At 36.9% G+C, this 24,616-nt stretch overlaps 1 protein-coding gene across 2 annotated transcripts in view; it reads right to left on the bottom strand.

Moving 5' to 3' along the window:
* pcdh15b (protocadherin-related 15b) overlaps positions 1-24,616 on the bottom strand; it is a 459,821-nt gene that overhangs the window by 179,453 nt on the left and 255,752 nt on the right. For both annotated transcript variants that reach the window (XM_049464765.1, XM_049464764.1), the window contains 3 exons: positions 22,125-22,204; positions 13,649-13,742; positions 140-268 (listed from right to left, as the gene is read on the bottom strand). In XM_049464765.1, the coding sequence (XP_049320722.1) occupies positions 140-268; positions 13,649-13,742; positions 22,125-22,204 (303 nt within the window). The remainder of the gene's footprint in view (positions 1-139; positions 269-13,648; positions 13,743-22,124; positions 22,205-24,616) is intronic.

Genomic DNA, 24,616 nt, shown 5'->3' with positions numbered 1-24,616 from the left:
TTAGCTGGGAGAAAGTTAAAGAAAGATATAAGTGCAGTTGTGTAAAACTGATGTCAGGAGCATGAAAAACTCGTAACTGTGAGCATGAAAAAGACGTAACTGTGGAGAAGTGTAAAAGCATCTGTAAACACAAGCTTACCTTCACTTGACCCACGAAAGCGTTGGCCTGCTCCTCCTGAACCGTGAGATTGTGGGGCAATAGAGGATCAAACACAGGGTCGTTATCGTTGACATCGGTCACCAGGATGTCCACGGTGGCTGTGGAGGTCTGCACATGAGAAAAGCAGAAAAGCATGAGGTCAACATTTCAGATCTCAGCCCGAGGAGCAGTTTAATCTGAAGTAGTGAATCTGCTGTAACTGGAAATACTTCAGAAAAGAAATATTCAATATTAATACTAATCCTCTGGGCTCTGAGGGCATTGTCTTAATTTGAGCATATCTTCTTATTTTCACCTTTAACCCTTAGAACCTGTGGACGGATTTTACGTCCAAAATCACACCTTGTGTTCTCAGTTTAATTACTCAGCGATGCCTTCACGTATAAGTTCCTTATTTTATTCTTCTGTTCTGGTTCTGGTTCTTATTTGGCTCGCTAGTGAGGTAATAAAACTTTAATTTTGTATTTGTGGTTATTGATTGGACACTGTATTCGGTGCATTTGGCCATAGTCAGGACTACTTAGGACCCGGGGGAGACTTTTTTTGGTAACACTTTACTTGGATGGTCCATTTGATGGCCTCTTTGATGCTCAACTGACATTCAACTAACATTCAACTACATGTCTATTAAATGCAAATGAACTAAAAGGTGAAAGTAAATGATTCTCTATTGAATATAACCCTACATTCAACTCTAATCCTAAAATAATCTTAGTATTTTAGGATTGAGTTTAGGGTTAGATTTTAAGCTTAGGTTAAGGTTTAGGTTAGGGTTAGGTGTGGGGTTCAATTTTATGGTTATTAAGGGTTAAGGTTAGGGTTAGGTGTAGGGTTAGATTTTAAGCTTAGGTTAAGGTTAGGGTAAGTGTTAGGTGTAGGGTTTGATTTTATGGTTGATTAAGGGTTAAGGTTAGGGTTAGGTGTAGGGTTTGATTTTAGGGTTGATTAAGGGTTAAGGTTAGGGTTAGTTGTAGGGTTTGATTTTAGGGTTGATTAAGGGTTAAGGTTAGGGTTAGGTGTAGGGTTTGATTTTAGGGTTGATTAAGGGTTAAGGTTAGGGTTAGGTGTAGGGTTAGATTTTATGGTTGATTAAGGGTTAAGGTTAGGGTTAGGTGTAGGGTTAGATTTTATGGTTGATTAAGGGTTAGGGTTAGGGTTAGGTGTAGGGTTAGATTTTATGGTTGATTAAGGGTTAGGGTTAGGTGTAGGGTTAGATTTTAGGGTTGATTAAGGGTTAGGGTTAGGTGTAGGGTTAGATTTTAGGGTTGATTAAGGGTTAAGGTTAGGGTTAGGTGTAGGGTTTGATTTTAGGGTTGATTAAGGGTTAAGGTTAGGGTTAGGTGTAGGGTTAGATTTTAGGGTTGATTAAGGGTTAGGGTTAGGTGTAGGGTTAGATTTTATGGTTGATTAAGGGTTAAGGTTAGGGGTAGGGTTAGATTTTATGGTTGATTAAGGGTTAGGGTTAGGGTTAGGTGGAGGGGTAGATTTTATGGTTGATTAAGGGTTAGGGTTAGGGTTAGGTGTAAGGTTAGATTTTATGGTTGATTAAGGGTTATGGTTAGGGTTAGGTGTAGGGTTAGATTTTAGGGTTGATTAAGGGTTAAGGTTAGGGTTAGGTGTAGGGTTAGATTTTAGGGTTGATTAAGGGTTAAGGTTAGGGTTAGGTGTAGGGTTAGATTCTATTGTGAATAATTTACATTCAACATAGGGTTAAGTTCAATTTAATGGACATTCAATTCAGTGTTAGTTGAATGTCAGTTGAGCATCAACAAAGCCATAAAATGGACCATCCAAGTAAAGTGTTATCCTTTTTTTTTTCATATATATTACTTCTCTCTGTGTGTCTCTCCACAACCATGCAACAACCAATCAGAATTTTTTTCTGAATTTCCCAGGAGCAATTTTCCCAGACACTGGAGATTTGAGTGTTAATTAAACAAAACTTTCTCAGCTACGTGATCATGGCGAGTGAACGCGAAACGGAGAAAAGGAAATTTGAAGAGGCGCTGTAAGCTTATAAATGATGGTGATGATAGACACACAAATCCACCATTCAGATAGGGCAAGATACTTGGCCCTTAATCATAGGCTCTTAACTCCATCTGTGAGTCACGTGCTGTCTCATGATTGGATGAAATGGAAAAAAGGATTTATGGCTTGCCCATAAACTGCAGAGGGTAAAAGATACTGAGTTTAACATGCAGATATCAAACACCAGTGAAATACAATCACAAAAACAAGCTCATTAATTCAGAGATACAGAGACAAAAGACCAATCAAATCACCAAATGACACCATATCAAACTGACATCAAACTAAATTCTTCTATAAGCATGAGGAGTCGTTAATTAGAGGAGCACCCTGTTGCTCAATGTTGCTGTGAGTGAAAGGAGCATTTTTCTGTGGATTTCTGATCCTGAAGGAAATATTAAGATTCTAAAGGGGTGTTAACCCTCCTCTGCCCCAGGCAACCAGCCTAGCAACGGCAAAACCCCCTTTTCTTAAGGTAAAAGCTTCCTCGCAGTAATTTGTGGTAATGTCTGTGTGATTCGCATCTGTAAAACTGCCTTTTTGAGCTGTATGAGAGAGAGAGTTCTTCAGTACTGCATTTAAGTTTGTTAAGTGAGTCAACATTTTTCATACAATAGACATTTAGGCCACCTTTCATAAGTGTTACTGAGCATTTTTAAATGGGCACCAGTGCTGCCAGTGTACCAAATGTTTTAGAACACATCTTTTTTTTTGGTAGTCACATTTCTTTCTTAACTTATCTTTAGGTAATGTGTTCATATTAGTAGGCTGAATTTTGTTTTTTCATTATTTTAAAATGTTCTGCATTGTAGATACTATAATGAATAGAATGAATACTAAAGTCATATAAACAAAGAAGAAAAAAATATGGAATTATTTAATAAATAAAAATGTGTTGAATATATTCTGGTTTAACACTTTTTTATTTATTAAATAATTTCATATGTTTTATTTATAGTTTCTATGACTTTAGGGACATTTTATACCTCTTTTTTAACATAATTTAAATTTGGTCTATGGTCTATACAAATGAGACATTTAAGGGCTTTGTCACATTTATGCAAACTTTTACACTGTTGCTGTTCACAACATACGATGCGCGTATAAGATGACCGTTTACCACAAAACTTATTATTTGAATCTATATTTGAAAGTTCTTTCTGTATCTCCCTCATCTACAGACTTCCCAAGGACAGTAGGTATAGATCCCTCTCTCAGACAAAGTCTGCTGGCTAATCCTGTGTGCTGTCTAAGGTTTTCAACCAAACTCAACTCAATAGATCTAGTAGTTGGGGCTCTAGTGGGGGTTGACAAGTGAGGGGTGGAGTGAGGGTGGATCTATGCAAGTTTTTTTTTTATTGTTGAAACGTCAGAATAAGTGAGCATTCAAAGGGTTCAGAAAAGCAAAAGATTCCTGACACCAACAACTCTTTCAGCTGATTCACAGAAAATGAATGGATGATTTTTTTTAATTTTAGTGTTAATAGGGGCGATCAAGACTTAAGTTCCTTAAAAATAGGAAAGCATGTAAAAAAAAGCAAGTTTTCCAAGATGTGTCCCTTTTAATTATCAATAAAAAAAAGTTGTAAAACTTTCAAAAAAAGATTGGTAGTAAATGCAAATTGTTTGTTTAATGGATCTATGCAATATGCTGAACTCGTGTTCCACATACACTTCTACACAGTGTGTGTGTGTGTGTATATATATGCAACCCTGCAGGCTTGTGCACACATACGTGTGGAATATCAGTAATGTGGATGCCGATCTGGTGGTTTATGCATAAATCCAGCCCTCAAACTGTTGAATGAGATCGTCTTTGCCTGGCAGAGGCCCAGTGTTTGCTTTCATAAACAAATACCCCCTTCCACTGATTAATTTACATAGATCGAGCAAAATTGATAACATATTTGCATTCATCATCAAGCTGTGAATAGAGGTCTAATGAAAAATTTCCACAGCTGCTGGGCATATTAGCATTTCTGGAGACCGGATCGACGGCAGACGCCAAATCAGTTTGCTGGAGGAGGCGGCTGACAATGATTAACTTCATTTCACAAGACAAAAAACATTTAAATCTGCACCCTATTAGACTTAATAATAATAATTATAATACATCATTTACTTTACTAGTCACTTTATTTCATTAATACAGTTCAAAATGTGAAACTCATATTATTTACAGGAGTTGGACAATGAAACTGAAACACCTGGTTTCAGACCACAATAATTGATTGTGGTGACGGACAGTTCTGGTGGAAACATGAGAGTTGAGGTTGCACATTGAATTCTGCCGTGATTTGAGCAGCTGTGTTTTTTTGTTTTTTTGGATACAAGACAGCTTCCTCTTACAAGATCCACAGTTAATCCTGTTGGATGTGGTTCGTCTTTCTTGGTGGTACTGTATGCTGACATTACCCTGGATACCGTGGCTCTTGATACATCACAAAGACTTGCTGTCTTGGTCACAGATGCGCCAGCAAGACGTGCACCAACAATTTGTCCTCTTTTGAACTCTGGTATGTCACCCATAATGTTGTGTGCATTGCAATATTTAGAGCAAAACTGTGCTCTCACCCTACTAATTGCTAAAAGCTTCACACTCTGCTCTTACTGGTGCAATAATGTGCAATTAATGAAGATTGACCACCAGGCTGCTCCAATTTGGCCATGAAACCTCCCACACTAAAATGACAGGTGTTTCAGTTTCATTGTCCAACCCATGTAGATGTATTACACACAGCGTGATCTATTTTAAACATTTTTTATTTGTTTTATTGTATATATTTAAAGTTTAATGTTATATAAAGACCAATTGGCACTTTTCACAGTGTGGGCAGTGTTCCAAGTCCTGCTGGAAAATGAAATCTGCATCTCCATAAAAGTTGTCAGTAGCAGAGGGAAGCATGAAGTGCTGTAAGATTTTGTGGGAAAACAAAACTGCACTGACTTCAGACTTGATAATAAAACACAGTGGATCAACACCAACAGATGACAGACATGTCTCTCCAAACCATCACTGATTGGTGGAAACTTCACACTAGACCTCAAGCAGTTTGGACTGTGTGTCTCTCCACTCTTCCTCCAGACTCTGATTCCTCCCTTGATTTACAAATGAAATGTAAAATTTACTGATGATCAGTGATTGTTTGGAAAATCTTACAACACTTAATGCTTTCCCTCTGCTGACAACTTTTATGGAGATCTAGATTTCATTTTCCAGCAGGATTTGGCAGTGAGTTTCACATTTTTCACATTTTAAAGGAAATTACTTAAAATAAAGTAATTTTTCATTGATATTGAAATTTTGTGAGATGCACTAGTGCTTAAAATCTGAAAACAAGCTGTTAAGCTTAATTTGATACATTAACCAGTAAATCAAACTGCACTTCATTTTTTTTGTGTTTGTGGAACATGTTTCTCTTCTGTATTACTCCTCAATATGTAATAAAGCTTAATTTGGAGAAACATATACATACAATTACCCATATCTGTAAAAAAAATATATATATACTCCATTATACTCCATACGCTCTATTCTTCACTACTTCAGCCCAGAGGACACTGAGCTCCAAATGAACATAAATGACCTAAATGGTGCTGGGTCCACTTATGCACCATTGGAACATGCAGAGCTTTTATCTTAACACGGTTGGCCACTTACGGAAGCGGCATGCCAGCCAGCTCCTATTTCCACTTTTTTGTCATCCAGAAAAAGTACATTTTTAGAACATAAACAGCATGGCTAATTGCGCTCGGCGGTGATTACATAAAGAAATTGCCGCCTCAGAACAGACAGACATTTACAGGGAAATGTGGACGAGTTTTATGAAACTAGGTGCAATAACATCGTTCCCAGTTCTAAAAGCACTCTATTGAAATTACGGTTTTGGTCGGGACCGTTCGAGAAAGGTTTCATCCATTCCAGGAAAAAAAAAATTCTTACAGACCAATTAGCCTCTATCGCCAAGCAGGCTTTGCCTACGTGAATTTTTTCAGTACACCCATGGCACAGATCGGATTTGATTGCTGATATTACGCTATTGGCCATGGTTCCAATGAGAAATAAAAAGCTTTACTGCTTTTAAACGAAGTTATAGAGATGGAGCGTCATGCTGTGATCCTGGAGGACTGCACAAATGAAATTATGAAGTTAAATTCTTTCCTATTTGGAAAAATCACTCTTCAACTCAAAGCTAGTGATAGTGATCAGATGAGTCCTGTTTGAAAGAAGAGAATGCAGAACATTGTGGGGTGCAGTAATATGCCCAAAGTCATAGGATGGGAGCTAGTAGCTGGTCCTATGATCTTTAAAAATTCCCATGTAAGCTTAAAAAAGAAAACAAAAAAAAAAAAAAACTTTGTCACACGTTTCCAACACTCATATCTTTAGGGCAAATTAAGAGTTCATATATCAAATTTATATATCTATACAATCTCTAGCATTCGGCCTGGCAGTGGGTCTCCCTGGACAGTAAGTATTATTGCATATAAATGATTATGTGATGATTACGGTATATAACCAATGAAAACCCAAAACCAGTGTCTCAGAAAATTCGAATATTATATAACACCAACTGGTACTTTTGGCAGTGTGGGCAATGTGCCAAGTCCTGCTGGAAAATGAAATCCTCGCGCATCTCCATAAAAGTTGGAAAACACTGCACTGACTTTTGACTTCGGATAAAACACAGTGGACCGACTCCAGCAGATGACATGTCTCTCCAAACCATCACTGCAAAAACTGAAATAAACTGCCATCGGTTCTCTTAAAGAGTGTTAGGCCTTATTAAATTGGCTAATGACCAAGTGTTTTAAGGAAGGTCACTGAATTACTAAGATTTCTTTCGAGATGTTTGGCGCTTCAGCCACGCCCACACCTGGCTTACTTAGGACTTTTAAGGAAAGTTCCAAAATCAACTGTGAATAAAACAAAAACACAAAGTCATTAAGATAGGAGATTGCAAGGAGTTGCAGATGCTCTTAAAGAGAGGGATGGGAAGACAGAAAGAGAGAGAGAAAGAAAGAGTAATTATAGTGTACCTTCCTTATGCGTCATCTTTTATCAACCCTTTCAGACCCTGCATCCATTAAAATAGGTATCATATATTTTCTTTCGTTTTTTTAAAGTTTTGTTGGACATAACACTATTTGAGAGCTGCTGTCAATCAGAATAGAGCATAAACCAGCCAATGGACAAGTTTATAAACAGTAAATGAAACCCCACCCACTGCAATGGAAAAACAGTAGTAGTAGTAGTAGTAGTTATTTTTTCTTAACTATAAGGCGCAATTAAAATCCTTACATTTTCCTAAAAATCATTAGTGTGCCTTAAAACCAGGTGCGCCTTATGTATGAATTTTATTAGTCAGGTTGTAAGGAGCAGTAAAGCTACTCCGCTGAATAGAGCTCCAGCACAGAGACTGGAACAGTATTAGCATTAGTTGCTAACTGCGCTAAGCACTAGCTATTTCATTGTTCAGAGGTAGGTATTATCAGCCTGTAGTCTGCTCCAAACTCGGGCTAGCACTCCTGGACCATCATTAGAATTAGCCGCTAACTACATTAAGCGCTAGCTCTTTCACTCTCTTTTTGTTTAGAGGTCAGAATATTGGACTGTAGTCTGCATGTTGACAGTGTTAAGAAAAGCTACGTGGGACAAACCGCTAGCTAATATCACCCTGGATTACTGGAGAACTCAGGGTTCCTCAGTGTACTGCTATAGGGTGGCATTTACTAGCACTAACTGTGACTAATGCTAACCACAGCCAGCACTGTAAGCCACTAATGCTAATGCTGCTGCACCCAGCCTTTGAAATCAGGAAATCTAAGCTTACTGTAAACAGAAGTGCTTTATTCACCCAACTGAACATTTTTTAGGAGAGAAATCTGTGTAGATTAATATCCAGAACTCATTTGACTTTAAAAGAAAATGTTTTTTTTTGGAATTACAGTTTTGTTTACTTAGCTTAGCTTTACTTTTTAACTCAGTTACCCCCCACCACCACCCAGCGGTGGCCTTATAGTGTGAAAAAGTATAGTACTAGAGCCATTGCAGCAAAGTAACAGCATTTTTTTAGTAAATTACTGTGATTTAGAATACTTTATTAATCATGTTTTTACTCATTAGGGATTGTTTATGAAACAAAAAAAGGTCAATATGAAATCTAAAATATTCCACACATGCTTCAATGGGAATTAAAATTGACTATTATATATTTTAGTTAATTGGATTTATTTGCTATATAGATTATATAGTCTGTGCATCACATGCAGAAATTGGCTTGGATGTTGTGGATAAAAAAAAAGATATCTGAAAATATTTTTGATTTTAAAATATCATTCAGTAATACAATTTGGGATTTTTAAAGACAACCTTTCAGAATTTCAAATGGAATTTGCATGGCTATGGATATGTATTTTTATTTTTAAAAAAATATGAAAAAAAAGTGCTTGCTAATGTTAAAAAAGAAGACTTTGAAAGACTTTGAATTATATTTTAAAGATGTTGGTAATATGTCTGTTTTATTTTTGAAAGGCTATAATTTGAACTTGCATGTGAAATGTTTATTTAAATGTATACTATTATTTTATATTTTAATGCATGTAACCAAAACTATGTAGTGGAGAAACATGACTGTACATTTTGTATGTATTTTGTTTGTCTGTAAAATGCATTGAAAATCTTCAAAAACATTTTTATAAAAGAAAACTGGAGAGAATTCAGGTCTGAAAGGATTAAGTGGCTCAGCAGTGGCTTGTCTCTCTACAAAGGAGGAAAGGAGTGCGGAGGCTCAGGGGGTGGGGGAGGGGGAGCCGTGTGCAAACATCTGCCAATTAAGGTAGACTGTGATTAAATCATACCGGTTGTTCACTCAGCACGGCGTGACGCTGACGAGAGAAAGGGATTTGTATTCATTTTCCATAAAGGTCAGAGTGGTGCAATACCAAAGCAACGCTAACGCCCGTCTCACCGGCCTCTGATGTGCTGCTTCGACAAGCTGGAGGTCAGAGGAGAGGGATTTTTTTGGTTTCCCCTCCACCTTCCGCCCCACCCCCACGTCCAGGGAAGTGCCATCAAGGCAGCGGGCGAGACAATTAGACGAATGCCCTTGGAAGCTAACGCTAAACCCAGAGCGTAATGATTCCTTTATTCCACGCTGCTGAGGGAGACATAAACCAGCTCATCCATAGCAGACAATGGCTTGCCTGGGAAGCCGGCTCAGCGACGGGCCGAAACCAGGGAGCGGGCGAGCGCCGTAATTAAAAAAAAAAAAACTTGCTCTGCTCATTTATCTCCATCATCACAGTATAATCACTCCACAGTGAGATACACCTCGTTCCACCGCTATTCAGATCAATCACAGCGGGCCCTCAGAGAGAGCCACTTAAAGAATGCACAGCGGGACCCACAGACAGAGGAAAGGAGCAAAGTACAGCAGTCTGCAAAATTCAAATGACACCAGCACTGAGGAAGAACTGTTCATGAGAGTAGAGCCTCTTTAATATTAGCTTGTACAAAAAAGCCAAAAAAGAAGTAGCACAGCATGCAACTTTTGACTAGCTATAGGTTTGCCACGTTTCGTTATTGCCCTGCTCCATGTTTCTAGTTCTTTGTTTAGTTTGTATTTTTTGTTTATCTCTAGTTTGTTACTATTCCTGGTTTTGTACATATTTACGTATTTATTCCTTTGTATATTTTCCCTAGCCCTGTTTAGTCCCTTTCTGTTTAGCTTAGCTCTTTGTTGGTTTTCCCTGTTTGTTTATGTACATTTACTTATTCGTTATTCCCCTGTTTGTTTGTTTGTTTGTTTACTTATTATTCATTAAAGTCTGTCTTACCCGCTTTTACGTCCGCCTCCCGTCTGGTCCCGCGTTACAGATCTTATATAGTGCAAACAATAAGTGCAAACCACAACCAGTCATATTAAGCCTATGGTTTGTGTTTTTTTTTTCTCCTTAATCTCTTGTAATTTAACTATGCATAACCATAACCAGTCATAGTGAAACAGAGACAGAACATGTTTTTTAATACAGTACAGAGCTAAGGGATTAGTACAACTGTCTATGAAACAGTCACGTGTAGGATTTACTTACAGTATTTATATATGTTTTGTTTCTTGTTGGTCACTCTGTTACCGTTTATTGTTTCCACTGGAGCCAAAATGCAGCCAGATATACAACTTAAAAAGGGGGAATGCAGCCAATGCGACGCATAGGGGCGCTGCACTAAAGGGGGCGCCAAATCAAAGCCGCAAATATTTTTTTTCTCAGGAGAAACAGCCAATCAGCTTGCTGGTTTTGCGGAGCGCGGTGGGCTAGTGATGACAGAACGTATCTCCTCCCCCCCCTCCCCCCCGGGGGTGCTGATGTGTTGCCAGATCCCGCTTAAAAAGTCCACACTAAACTACACTAAACTATTTTTCTCGTGCCACGCGATCTCGTCACACCCCTAACTACAGGTCTTTCAGGGCAGTAGGAGCAATTCCGTTAGGAATAGGTACCAAAGTCTCTATAAGTCCATATAGAGACATATAAAGTCTAAAGACTTTGTCTGAGTGGTGCTCAAAGTACTTAAAGAACAATCCCATCCAGAATTCAACAAATACTTCACTTTATCTATCAAACTGACATTATTTATAAAGTCTGTATTTATTACATGGTTGGACACTTTAAGGCTGAGTTGCAGTGATTCCTAAATGCTGCCACTTTTCAATATTGTCACTTGTATTTAAAGAGGAATACTGTATATACAAGCTAAGAGAGGAGGGAGCTTGGTTTAGATGTTGTTTATTAATAGTTAGCCAAGTTGCAATATCCTGTATAAATAAAATACAGCAAAGATCCTGAGCATGGTTCAATGCTGCCCAATTTGGAATCATGAAATTCATTTTTTTTTTCATGATTACATTGAAATAAACCCTAATCCATAGCACAAAAGTAAAATTATTGTTTATTTATTTATTTATTTATTTATTTATTCATTTAATTCACTGATTGTAGTTTGGTATGTGTGAACATCATTGGGATTGCCACTTGATTTCATTGGTTCATCGTACAATGTCAATAAAGGAATCAATCAAATAACCTGTCAATAAATCATGTCACTGTTAATCAGCAGACGGAGACAATACATGACAAGGCTGCATAGTGACATCACAAGGAAGGCCCTGCCTCTTGCAACTGCGGCACTTAAAATAAAATAAATTCCACCAATCCCAAAGAACTGTAGGTTACCAGGGACTGGGAAGGATACTTCAGTTGCTTCTATAAAATCGCAAAGGGCCCTTCATTTTGGAACAGCCTTCTATGGCACAGTAACCAAGAACTACAGCCCACTTAAGGTGGGACAATATATCGATATACCAATATATTGTATTGTTTTGAATTTATCGTATCATATTGATACATGCTCGAAAATTCTTAAGACTCAAGCTGCTGCTCAATTACTCCATGTGGTGGCGCTATAATCAAATGAATAGGGAAATCCTGTGCTGAAAATTATAGGTTGTTATACATTGTTAACCTTTTGGTGGGCATTCTGGGTCAAACGTGACACGGCTGAGTTTTCACTTTCTTCAATCAACTTGTATGTGATCATAGTACATAGTCCTTATTTTTTACCCATGTGTGCATTAGAGGGGTAGTGCTACAAAAAGGGCTTTTGTTTAAAAAAAGTAGTGATGTATGATGAGCTAAGACAAGTTACTGCATTTTGGAACTATAAGGCGCACCGGATTATAAGGCGCTTTAAGCAGAGGTGGAAAGCAACTAAATATATTTACTCACATTACAGTAATTGAGTAGATTTTATGAGTAATTTGTAGTTTTTAAAGTAGTTTTTAAATTAGGTCATTTTACTTTTACACAAGTTCATTTTGACACAAGTAATTTACTTCACTACATTGGAAAACTCACCATTACTGAGTAAAAAATAAAATGCTGGGGACAAAAAAAACTAATTGTCTGAATAAAAAAAAAAAAAGAGTTTTGTTCTCCATGGCAGCGCAGCTGAACTTTTCCCAGCAGTGTTTATTATGGTTAGCGGGAGAGACGCTGTGTGAATCAGCTGTGTAGCCTGATGCTCCCAATCAATATGTGCTTTTTTACTGCACTGAGCATGCGCAGACCAACATTCTTTTGTATGTTTTCATGATAATTCCTTAAGTTTTTTTTTGGGAACATTTAACAATCTGCTTGGATGATAAAAAAAAAAAAAAAAACATGTAAATAGCAGTTAATGCATAGCAATGGCAAGTTAAAAATAATAATGAACTGTAAAACTATAATAACACGGTTTATAGTCTATAGACCTATATGACCATAATTTTTTAACTTTTTACGAGTAAAGAAAAACAATGGCTCATAGAAACCTATGCCACTTGTTTTTGAGAATGTTTTATGGGGTGGTCTGAACAAATGCTTCCTGAAAGGTCCAAATTATTTAATTTAATAATTATTTAATTTATGATTTGTTGTGTTTTTTTACATCAAATAAATAAAAGTAATTATGTAACTTTTACTTAAAGTACATTTTAAATTGAGTACTTTTTTACTTTTACTCGAGCAGATTTTTAGATGGGTACTTTTACTTTTACTTGAGTAGAATTTTAGCAAAGTAAAGGTACTTTTACTTAATTACAATTTTTCAGTACTTTTTCCACTTCTGCATATACCTATAACTACAGTCATATGTAAAAGTTTGGGCACCCCTATTAATCTTAATCATTTTTAGTTCTAAATATTTGGGTGTTTGCAACAGCCATTTCAGTTTGATATATCTAATAACTGATGGACACAGTAATATTTCAGGATTGAAATGAGGTTTATTGTACTAACAGAAAATGTGCAATATGCATTAAACCAAAATTTGACCGGTGCAAAAGTATGGTCACCCTTATCATTTTATTGATTTGAATACTCCTAACTACTTTTTACTGATTTACTGAAGCACAACATTGGTTTGGTAACCTCATTGAGCTTTGAACTTCATAGCCAGGTGTATCCAATCATGAGAAAAGGTATTTAAGGTGGCCAATTGCAAGTTGTTCTCCTATTTGAATCTCCTCTGAAGAGTGGCATCATGGGCTCATCAAAACAACTCTCAAATGATCTTAAAACAAAGATTGTTCAACATAGTTGTTCAGGGGAAGGATACAAAAAGTTGTATCAGAGATTTAACCTGTCAGTTTCCACTGTGAGGAACATAGTAAGGAAATGGAAGACCACAGGGACAGTTCTTGTACTATTTCGCCCATTTTCTGTTAGTACAATAAACCTCATTTCAATCCTGAAATATTACTGTGTTCATCAGTTATTAGATATATCAAACTGAAATGGCTGTTGCAAACACCCAAATATTTACAACTAAAAATGATTAAGATTAATAGGAGTGCCCAAACTTTTTCATATGACTGTATAGCTGTAGGAAAGTGAGTGTCTTGCTGCTTCAGGTCTTACCCCGTCCAGCTTGCCGTCGGATGCAGTGATGGTGAGCGTGTAGCGATCTGTGCTCTCCCTGTCCAGCATCTTCGCCAGCAGCAACAGCCCAGACCTGCACAGGATAAATACGACACAGCGAGATTCAGAGAAAGTGCAGACGAGGGAGTTTTACACAAGTTTACGAGAGTCGTTTAGCTGTAAACTATCAGTCCCTCGCTTTTCCTCGGTTTGTAGCGAGAGACGGGCTGTGAGAATGTGCTTTGTGGAGAATCAGGGCCTGGAAGAAATTGCCAAAGTAGAAGAATGCACAGCCCAAATAGAGACACAGTGAGTCATTTTCAGCCCAGATTACTCCATCAAATGTGGAACTGACGGGCTCATTTGTTCCCTGAAAAAACAGCGAGGAAACGCATTAGTCTTTCACTAAATTCCTGGCCAGCCCTGCGTGTCATTATGAACAGATAAATCTGACTATAGCTCCAAGAAATTGAAATATAATAATTGTTGGCCCCCAGCTAGAAGCATCTGTAGAATCTATTCAGACTCCTTCCTAACAGACAGTGGACAATGTAAGTTAAGATTACATAACCCCTACACTTATTACGTTCAATACAACGACATGCCAAAAATCATGGGACATACCAAAAGCCAAAAGGAATGACCACAACTGTGTAAAAGTTGTGAGGTGGCATCGTGTGGGGGACAGTGTATTAATATTGCGATATTGCAATCACATTGTAGACTCACTCCCCAATTAGAATTCAAAAGTTACTCCACATGGTGGCGCTATAAGCTAATGAACATTCTGTGAAACCGAAACCAATAAATCCATAATTCCTGGTATTTATTTATTCAGAAGTATTTTTTTTCTTTCCAGTAACACATATGCAGCGAAGTATTGTAGACAATTGTATTACGATATATTGAGTATCACAGAATGAAAGTATTGTGATAACATTATTATTGTTGATAGCAGAACATGGTATCTGATTAAATTCAGTGTTATTTTCATTATATTAAATTGTTTTGCATTGTAGACTAATACTAAAGTCATCTAACATATGTAATTATTTATTAAATAAAAAAGTGCTAAATAAACCAAAATATGTTTCACATTTTAAGTAGCACCTCGTGTTTAGATGATTTAGACTGCAGATATTGGCTGGATTTTCTCAGTCAGTTTTATGAGGTAGAGTCACCTAAAATCCAGGCTTTCAGTTAACAGCTGTGCTGAACTCATCAAGAGTTAATTACTTGAATTTCTTGTCTCTTAATGTGTTTGAGAGCATCAGTTGTAAAGTAGTGAAGAGGTAGAGTTACAGGTATACAGAGAACAACTCTATTTGAGTAATGTTCTAATCCAGATTATGAGAAGCAAGAACTACACAACTAAGTAAATAAAAAATACTTTTAAAAAAAATCTGAAAAAAAGTATCAAAGTATCCTCAATTGTAGTCGCAAAGTGTTATGATGGAACTGGCCCTCATCAGGACTGCCCCAGGAAATGAAGAGCAGGAGTTACCTCTGTTACACAGGATAAGTTCATCAGAGTTACCAGCCAGTTAAAGCAGTTACTGCAGAAGGCCTCATGTGGATTTTTCTTGCAGGTGAGTGAAGTCTTCTTTAGCTTACATGGAATGTTCCAAAAGTCTTGGGACAGGAACATATGTAGTATTGCTTCTCATGACTATTTATGTCTTGCTTGTGTATAGACAGCAGTCTTTGGGCCCTATTTTAGCGATCTATGGTGCACTGGTCAATTGTGCATTGCACAGCTGGATTTACTGTAGGGGGTGTCGGCGTGTCTTTGGTATGGTAAGGGCACAAAAAAAAAAACATGAAATAAACCAATTAGTGTGTCACTTGACATTCCCGTTAAGAAGCAGGTGTGCTCTGACTTTGGCGCGTTCGTATCTTAACAGTGCATTTCTGCAGAGGAAACTCTCCTGTAAAGCTTCACACTTTGAAGATAGTCCAGCATCTCATTTATAGGTACAGAAAGGTTATTTTATTCCGTATTATGTTTATTGTTAAAAGAGTTAAAAGAGTTAAAAGTCGGGTTTGGCGCAGCTATATGAATGGACTCTGACGATTGACTGTTGTCTAGGTTCATTTCAGTCAGTGGCGCACCAGTGTTTTCTGCCAGATATGTATCTGAACATACCTTCCTTCCAAACCACCACACCCATCAGTGTAGATATATTCCTTATAAATTTCAATGTGTGAAAACAAACAGTTGACGTGGTGTAAGATAGGAACGAGCACTGCGACGTGCCTTGCGCAGGGTGTACGATAGAGCCGATAGATGTCTGCTAGCAAGGAGTTTATGGAACTTAAATAGAAAACAGTTTTTTATTTTTTTTTAGGTTTGTTTTTGTGTAGGAAGCTTCATGCAGTGTTTGTTTGCCAACACTGAATGATAAACTGTAGATCCTGTGGGTTCTTTTCACAGCATTTGTGACAGATTTACTGTTTGCTCCACTTTTATGCTCAATATGTGTCAACCATACATGGAAGCAATTTTTTTGGCACAGACAGACGAGTGCGCCTGTCACTCGCGTACAGTATTTCACGCCTCAGCTTTTCAATTAGCGCGGAGATGAAACCGGGAAGTTTGCAAACCGGCACGGAAAAAAAATTAAAAACTCCTGTCTCGTCAACAAAGGCTCATAGCTGGAGAAGGCGCATGCACTGACAGGCATGCATTGTCTACGTTAAAAACAAGCAAGCGTAAGACGGCATCCTCAAGAGGCTTTGTAGGATCTCATGTGTATGTATTATCTATTCACAGATAATACACAGGCTATTGTCTGTCGTATGCACAAGCGGGCGCGGATCTTCTCCCTCATTATGTGGCATCAAAGGTAATGTAAACCGAACCGAAGAGAAAAGTTCAGCCTCGCCATTACTGCAAGCATCGGCTGGAAATACAAACTATTAAGTCGAATTAAGGCGAACAAGGGAACGCCATTTACTCCCATGGTTCTGAACTCCTGAGTGACTAATAGGCTATGGGGGGAAAGAGAGAGCAGTTATCATCTGAGAATCACTCCAAAGCCGAAGCGAGGCAGAGGTTATCCAACTAATTTGATTTTCTGAGTCGGTGAGGAGGAGGATGAGTGGGCGTCGAGCTTCAAGTGTCTCTGAGCCACCTGATGAGCGCTCCTATTAGCACGGGGATTGCCATGCCGTGGTGCTGGAGCCACATGCTCTATACACACACACATATATATATATATATATATATATATATATATATATATATATATATATATATATATATACACCTAAAGAGCAAGCGCACTACAAAAAAAAATAATAATAATAAAGGTAAATCAGCCAAGATATGCTTAGTGCTATGCAAAACCTATTAATCAAAAATTTATAATTGTTGCAATGTACATTTAAGCTATTTAACTGTTGGTCACGTGCGCCATCCTTTTACTCATTGTATCACTTGATTGAAAGAGAAAAGAGGCAAAATAGGGACACAGGCAGAGGGTCAAAAGGTCAAACATGCATGGTACCACATGGTAGGTCAATTGGTTATGTATCAGTCTATCCGTGTATCTCCTGTGTTCCCCAGTCCTAAGAATTGCTAAGATCATAAAATTCACCTTTTGCGAGTTGCTAAAGTATTGCAGTTACACTAGATGACTGACCATCAAGACCATAAACAACATTATGATGAAACTGGCTCTCATCAGGACCACCCCAAAAAAGGAAGAACATTAGTTACCTCTGTTGTACAGGTTAAGTTCATCAGAGTTACCAGCCTCAGAAACCACAAGTTAACAGCTCCCAGATAAGAGCACCTTAATGCTTCACTTATTATTATTATTATTATTATTATTATTATTATTATTATTATTATTATTACAGAATTTTGCATTGTTTAAAACTTTAAAAGTTATTAAATTCCAACAATTCCTTTTCATTGTCATTTTCTTTTCATCTATGAGGAAAGGAAAGTAAAATAATAAAAAATGTGTTTTTTAAGTGAGAATATACAAGTGCATCTCAAAAAAACTAAACAAATATCTTTAAAAAGTTGCTTTATTTTAGTAATTCAGTAAAACATTTGAAACACGTATTATTATATAGATGTATTACACACAGAGTGATCTATTTTAAGTGTTTATTTCCTTTTATTGTTGATGATTATTATGGCTTACAGCCAATAAAAAAAAAAATAAAAAAATCAGTGTCTCAAAAAACTTAAATATTATTTAAGACCAAATGGTACTTCAGGCAGTGTGGGCAGTGTGCCAAGTCCTGCTGGAAAATGAAATCTGCATCTTCATAAAAGTTGTCAGCAGAGGGAAGCATAAAGTGCTGTAAGGGAACACACAGTGGATCAACACCAGCAGATGACATGTCTCTCCAAACCATCACTGATCATCAGTAAATTTTACATTTCATTTGTAAATCAAGGGAGCAGAGTCTGGAGGAAGAGTGGAGAGACACACAGTCCAAACTGCTTGAGGTCTAGGGTGAAGTTTCCACCAATCAGTGATGGTTTAGAGAGACATGTCATCTGCTGGTGTTGATCCACTGTGTTTTATTATCAAGTCCAAAGTCAGTGCAGTTTTTCTTACAGCATATTTAATTTTCCAGCAGGACTTGGCACACTGCCCACACTGCTAAAAGTACCAATTGCTCTTATTTAATATTCAAATTTTCTGATTTTTTTTTTTAGGTTTTTATTGGCTGTAAGCCATTATTATCAACAATAAAAGAAATAAATACTTAAAATAGATCACTCTGAGTGTGATACATCTATATAATATATACACATTTTTCACATTTTGATCTGAATTACTGAAATAAAGTAACTTTTCAATGAGATTCTCAACCATTCAATGGTATTTTCAACCATTTTCATTTTAACTATGACTCTAAAACATTGTGAACTCTTGTAGGGATTTGAAAATAATATGTAAATATATTTTTTTGTTTTTATTCCAGAACTGTCAGTGCCTTGCATTTCTACCTTTTTGGCATTATTTGACAATTCACGCATCATCCTTGGTCTTGTCGACACCAGCTGTCTACAGCTAAGTACACATTTACAGACTCGCCTCCAGGAACCTTCTGCTGAATGCATGGATCTGCTGAAATACTGCAAAAAGCCCATTTCTGATTGGCAGCCAGGCTATAGCTCTGCATGCCAGCCAAAATGATGGGGAAGTTGGGAGGCGGAGCTGCGGTTCATCTTCAGTGTGAGCCTGGATAAGATAAAGTTATTAAAATCATTTAAGTTATTAAATTATGTCATTTATTGCCTAGAATGTTTCAAGTAACTTTTGCTGAAAAACCATGAGTTAATTACACTCAAACATAAATTCAACTTTTTGTTGTAGTTCTAGTAGTTTAAATAAATTTAAATAAATGTTTTTTTTTTTTGTTATATCAATTACTTTGTACATTAATTCTACCTAGGGCTGGACGATATGGCAAAAATCTATATCACAATATATTTCTTAATATTGGTAAATACGACACAATTCTGATATAAATAAAACCATTCATGGTGTACTTAAACAAATGCTGATAGAGCTGGGTGATTAGGTAAATCTCTTATATCACAATATTTAAAGACATTATTATGATACACAGTATATATCATGTACAAGTCTCAGTTAGCATTAGCACTAACCATGATTAGCAGCAGCCCTAGCCGCGTTTAGCAGCAGCCCTTGCCGCGGTTAGCAGCAGCCCTAGCCGTGGTTAGCACGACTGATTAGCAGCAGCACTAGCCACGGTTAGCAGCAGCCCTAGCCAAAGTTTGCAGCAGCCCTAGCAGTCAGCACCAATAAATGCTGTCCGACAGAGCTACACTGAGGAACCCTGAATGTTCCAGAAAGCCAGGGTGCTATCAGCTAGCATTTCATCACACATAGCATGTTTTAACACGATAAACATGCAGACAGTACAGTATACCAATATACTCACTTCTGAACAGTGAAAGAGCACAGCACTTAGCACAGTTAACAGCTAATGCTAAAGATGGCTCTGCAGTGCTAGCCAGAGTTAGCAGCAGGCTACAGGCTGATGATACTCACCTCTGAGGGGTGAAACAGCTACGTGCTTAGCTAAGAGGCTAATGCTTATGCTGCTCCAGCCTCGGTGCTGGAGAAACTTCACTGAAACTCCTATATAACACTGTACTTTAGCTGAGCAGCTTTACTGTTCCAACAACCGTCATACATAAGGCACACTGGATTAAAAGGTGCACTGACGATTTTTGGGAAAATGAAAGGATTATAAGTGCACCTTTTAGTGCAAAAAATTACAGTCATTTATTTGAGTTGAAACTAATTGTGTGTTCTGTTAGAGCGTCTACAGCGAGAACAGCACACACAGGATAATTCATATTTTATGATGTTTGCAATATCCTGCCTTTGATAAGGTGCAGCCGGTGAGTGTGATGAGAAGCTGGGAGGTGAAGGAGGAGGCCTGCAATACAAGAGGCTTATTACTAAAGGAAATAATGGACACACGTTGAGCTCGCTTACATTAAAGTAATCCTCCGGCTCAATGCTCTCTACACTGTAAATATATCAAAAGACATGAAGGTATTATTGTCTTTTCAACAGCATTAAATGCAGCTGATGAAAAGAAACCCTTAGGAGAATAAAAATACATATTTCTAGGTCTGCTTTTAGAAATAAGGGAATTATATATATATATATATATATATATATATATATATATATATATATATATATATATATATATATATATAATGTACTAACTTAGAAGTGTTAAACAAACCAAAATACTGTTGTTTATTAGTGGTTTCTGAGGCTGGTAACTCTGCTGAAATTATCCTGTACAACAGAGATAACTCTTGCTCTTTCTTTCCTGGGGTGGTCCTGATGAGAGCCCGTTTCATCATAACATTTTTACATTGATGAGAGCCAGTTTCATAATAAAATTTGTCTTTGCTCTTGAGGATTCATTTACAGTTTTTGATTTTTTTTTTTTTAATAACTAACCTTCATTTCTTAAAGTATTTCTTTTTTATTTACTTAGTTGAGTAGTTCTTGCTATAATATGGATTAAAACATTACTCAAATAGGGCTATAATGTTAAGTGACATCCCATGACTGTTTGCATTCCAGTGAAAAGTTCCTTTATTTCAGTAATTCAGATACAAATGTGAAAAATTTGTATATATTATATAGATGTATTACACACAGAGTGATCGATATTAAGTGTTTAAAGCTTGGTTTGGGTGTGATGTAAGCAGATATTGACTAATAAAATAAAATAAAAAAATAGTATATTTCACAGAATAACACATTCTGAAATTGATTAATTGGAAGGTTTTTAGTGTGGAATTACTATGGCAGCTGTGGGAGTAGCTACTTTAATATCACACAATTTAAAAGACATAAAACATATTATACATCTTTTATTCTATTATTATTCATCTGTTAAAATATGTATATTATGGGTTAAACAAAACATGTTCATGAAGTTCTTTACACAAAATCACTCCTACATAAAGAGATCTCACCAGCTTTATTCGTGCCAGTTTTTAGTCCCTTTTAAAATGAGCCATTTAAGGGCTCTGTCACTTTTATGCAATCAAGCTGTTGCTGGCTACACCATGTTTATGCTAAGCGTTTACCATATGTTAGTGTTAGCTTGTACTAAATGGCAAAACACAAATAAACTAGCTCACGCTTAACTGTAATAGAAGCATAAAATTAATTATTTGAAAGTTCTTACATCATCCTCATGCAATGACTTGCCACAGACAATAGGTACAGATTCCTCCCTCAAAAGAAGTCTGCTGGCTAATCCTACTGTGTACTGTGTATTAGCAGATCTTTAACTGATCTAGTAAGTGAGGTTCTGGTGGAGGTTGATGATTAAGGGTGCTGTTCTATGCACATTTCCTCATAAAAACATATGATTCCTGACACCACAACTAACTTACGGAAAGAATCATTAATTTTTTGTGTTTTTAGTCTTTATAGAGGCAGTAGAGACCCAAGTGGAAATACAAAAGCATGCAAAAAGTGAGTAAAACAAAATAAAGACTTGTTTTAATACATATATTTTTATGAAAAATGAAAAAAAAAAAACACCCTTGTGAAAAATCACCCTTTATATGAAAAAAAAAACACCCTTTTCATGAAAAATCACTCTTGTTTTCATAAATAATTTTTATGAAATACAAAAGCATGCAAAAAGTGAGTTTGGCATAATATATCCTCTTTAAAACAAAATAAAGATATATTGTGAGGGATGCCTCAGATTAATCACACTTCCTTCTTCAGCATGAGAAACGTTTTTAAAGTTTCAAGAAGCTTCAGATTCCCCTTTTCCAAGAATTTTATGCATTCAAACGAAGAATCAGGGACCAATTACGGACCTTCTTTACCAGAGAACAGAATACCTGATTTTCCTCTCATGCAAAAAAAATGGCCTATTTAACAGCAAACTGTTTCACAACAAAACCTTAATAAGGGGAGCTTACGTTTGGTTGATTTCAAAGATGGCGCCAGGATCACCGCTCAGGATGCTGTATGTAATGGGATCTCTTTCACGGTCTGTTGCCTGCAAAAGACAGACAAGTACTTTCACATAATGCTAATTCAATTTCTCCCCCAGTCGCGCTTCGGCATGGCTCAGGCTCCTGTGGGAAAACCTAAACAGCCTGAGACAGAAAAAACGCAGCAACACTCTTGCATAAGTGATAATAACTGTTTTTTTTTGTTTTTTTTTTTTATCATAAAGTGAGCACTGACCATATTTGTTAATAGAAAAGAGATTTTTTTTTTCATTTTTTAAGTTAAATAAAATATAAAGATAAAGTTATTATTATTATTAAAAAATTCTTATTTGGTATCCATTTAATTTACATTCTAGAAAGACTGATATGTATTTACATTTTTTACATTTTATATCACATTTGCTAAGCTGTACAAAATCAAGCTGCTATTCCTATAAATGGGAATAGACTAAACTAACATATTTTTTTTTGCTTACTGATATCCACATCAAAAGTATCTGTCCCAGAGACAATATAAATGAGGTGTAAAGTCACTGGTTGAAATACAGTATTAGTAAAAAAAAAAAAAAAAAAGTACTGAAGTCATCCAGACTATGAAGGAACTCATAAAGAATTATTTAGAAAGTTTTTAAAATATACTCTGTGAAGCATTTAGATGATCTTATCTGTGGTGCTGTTAACTTGTAGTTTCTAAGGCTGGTAACTATGATAAACGTATCCTGTGCAACAGAGGAAACCCTTGCTTATCCTTTCCTGGGGCAGTCCTGATGAGAGCCAGTTTCATCATAACATTTTTGACAGTCTTAGCGACTGAACCTGAGGATACTTTCAAACCTTCAAATTTTTGTATTAATTTCTTTACTTAGTTGAGTGGTTCTTGCTTCTCATAATATGGATTAAAAACATTATTCAAATAGAGCTATTCACTGTATACCTGTAACTCTACCTCTTCACAACTTTACAACTGATGCTCTCAAACACATTAAGAGACAAGAAATCCAAGTAATTAACTCTTGATGAGTTCAGCACAGCTGTTAACTGAAAGCTGAATTCCAGGTGACTCTACCTCATAAAGCTGACTGAGAAAATCCAGCAGAGATGAGCAAAAAGGTGCTGAGATGAGCAGAGATGAGCAAGAGGTGCTACTTTGAAGAATATATAAAAATAAAAACACTCTAAGTTAACACACTCATAGATTGGATGAATTTAAGGTGTGTCTAAAAGTGAGAGTACTTGTAATGCTCGACATGGTGCATGCTGAGTTTCAGCTTGGTGAATTTGTGGAACCATCCATTTGGAGATCTGTGCAAGTGCAGTAGCTGAACCAAGCCCAAAAAATGTGTTTATTATTGATCTAAATACCACAAACTATTCTTGGACTTTTATCACATCATATTAGTCATTTAAAGTATAATTTTAAAAAAGGTAATTTGACATCGTTTCCTGTATTTTGGTCTCTCTCTATTTACAGGGATAAGAGCCTGGACTCATGTGGCTGAAATTAACATCCTGGTGGTGTTGCAACGATGGTCACTGAGTGAACAGACTAACAGACTTCTTATAAGGACTTTCATCACCAGTGATGGTGGATATACAGCTGAGTAGCAGCTGAATGGGTGGGACAATTGGACTAGATAAAATTTTGAGAAAATGGGAGAAAAATAGAAATAATACAAAAAAAGGTATACACATTTATTCGATCTATTTCATCCACTTATCCTTTTATCCATCCATCCATCCATCCATCCAGCCAGCCAGCCATCCATCCATCCATCCATCCATCCATCCAGTCATCCAGCCATCCATCTATCCACCCATCCATCCATCTATCCATCCATCCATCCAGTCATCCATCCATTCATCCAGTCATCCATCCACCCATCAAGCCATCCATCTAGTCATCCATCCAGTCATCCATCCAGTCATCCATCCAGTCATCCATCCATCCATCCATCCATCCAGTCATCCATCCTTCTCCCATCCATCCATCCAGTCATCCATCCATCATCCATCCATCCATTCATCCCGCTGATTGGTTCTTTTTGTTAAACAACACGATCATATATGTAAACAGACACCATGTTGAGCACTATGAGTACTCCCATACTCTTTAATATTTCAACCAGTGACTGGACAGGCCCCTCATTTCAAAGACACTTCTCCTGGTACCGCTTCAAACACTGGTTCTATTGATCTTTCATAACAAACACTAACAGAAGCCCACCACCAGCACCACACAAGCTCCACTGGTGGTCTCCTTACAGCTGTAAGTGTTGTAGTGAAAGTGTGTGGCAGGGAGCCACACAGGAGAGTAATAATTTTCCACAGGAGTGTTAGAGGAGTGTTGGAGGGGGTTCTAGAAGATTAATGCTCGTGGTATATCATATCACAGCTGCAGCATTTGGCCAAAGACTGCTGATAATCTGGAACTCCCAGTAGCCATGTAAACTCACACC

This window comes from Astyanax mexicanus, chromosome 15 (genome assembly GCF_023375975.1).
Source record: "Astyanax mexicanus isolate ESR-SI-001 chromosome 15, AstMex3_surface, whole genome shotgun sequence".
NCBI classification, from domain to species: Eukaryota; Metazoa; Chordata; class Actinopteri; order Characiformes; family Acestrorhamphidae; genus Astyanax; species Astyanax mexicanus.
The sequence above is the reverse complement of the archived record's forward strand: the minus strand, read 5'-3'. Positions and strand labels throughout refer to the sequence as shown.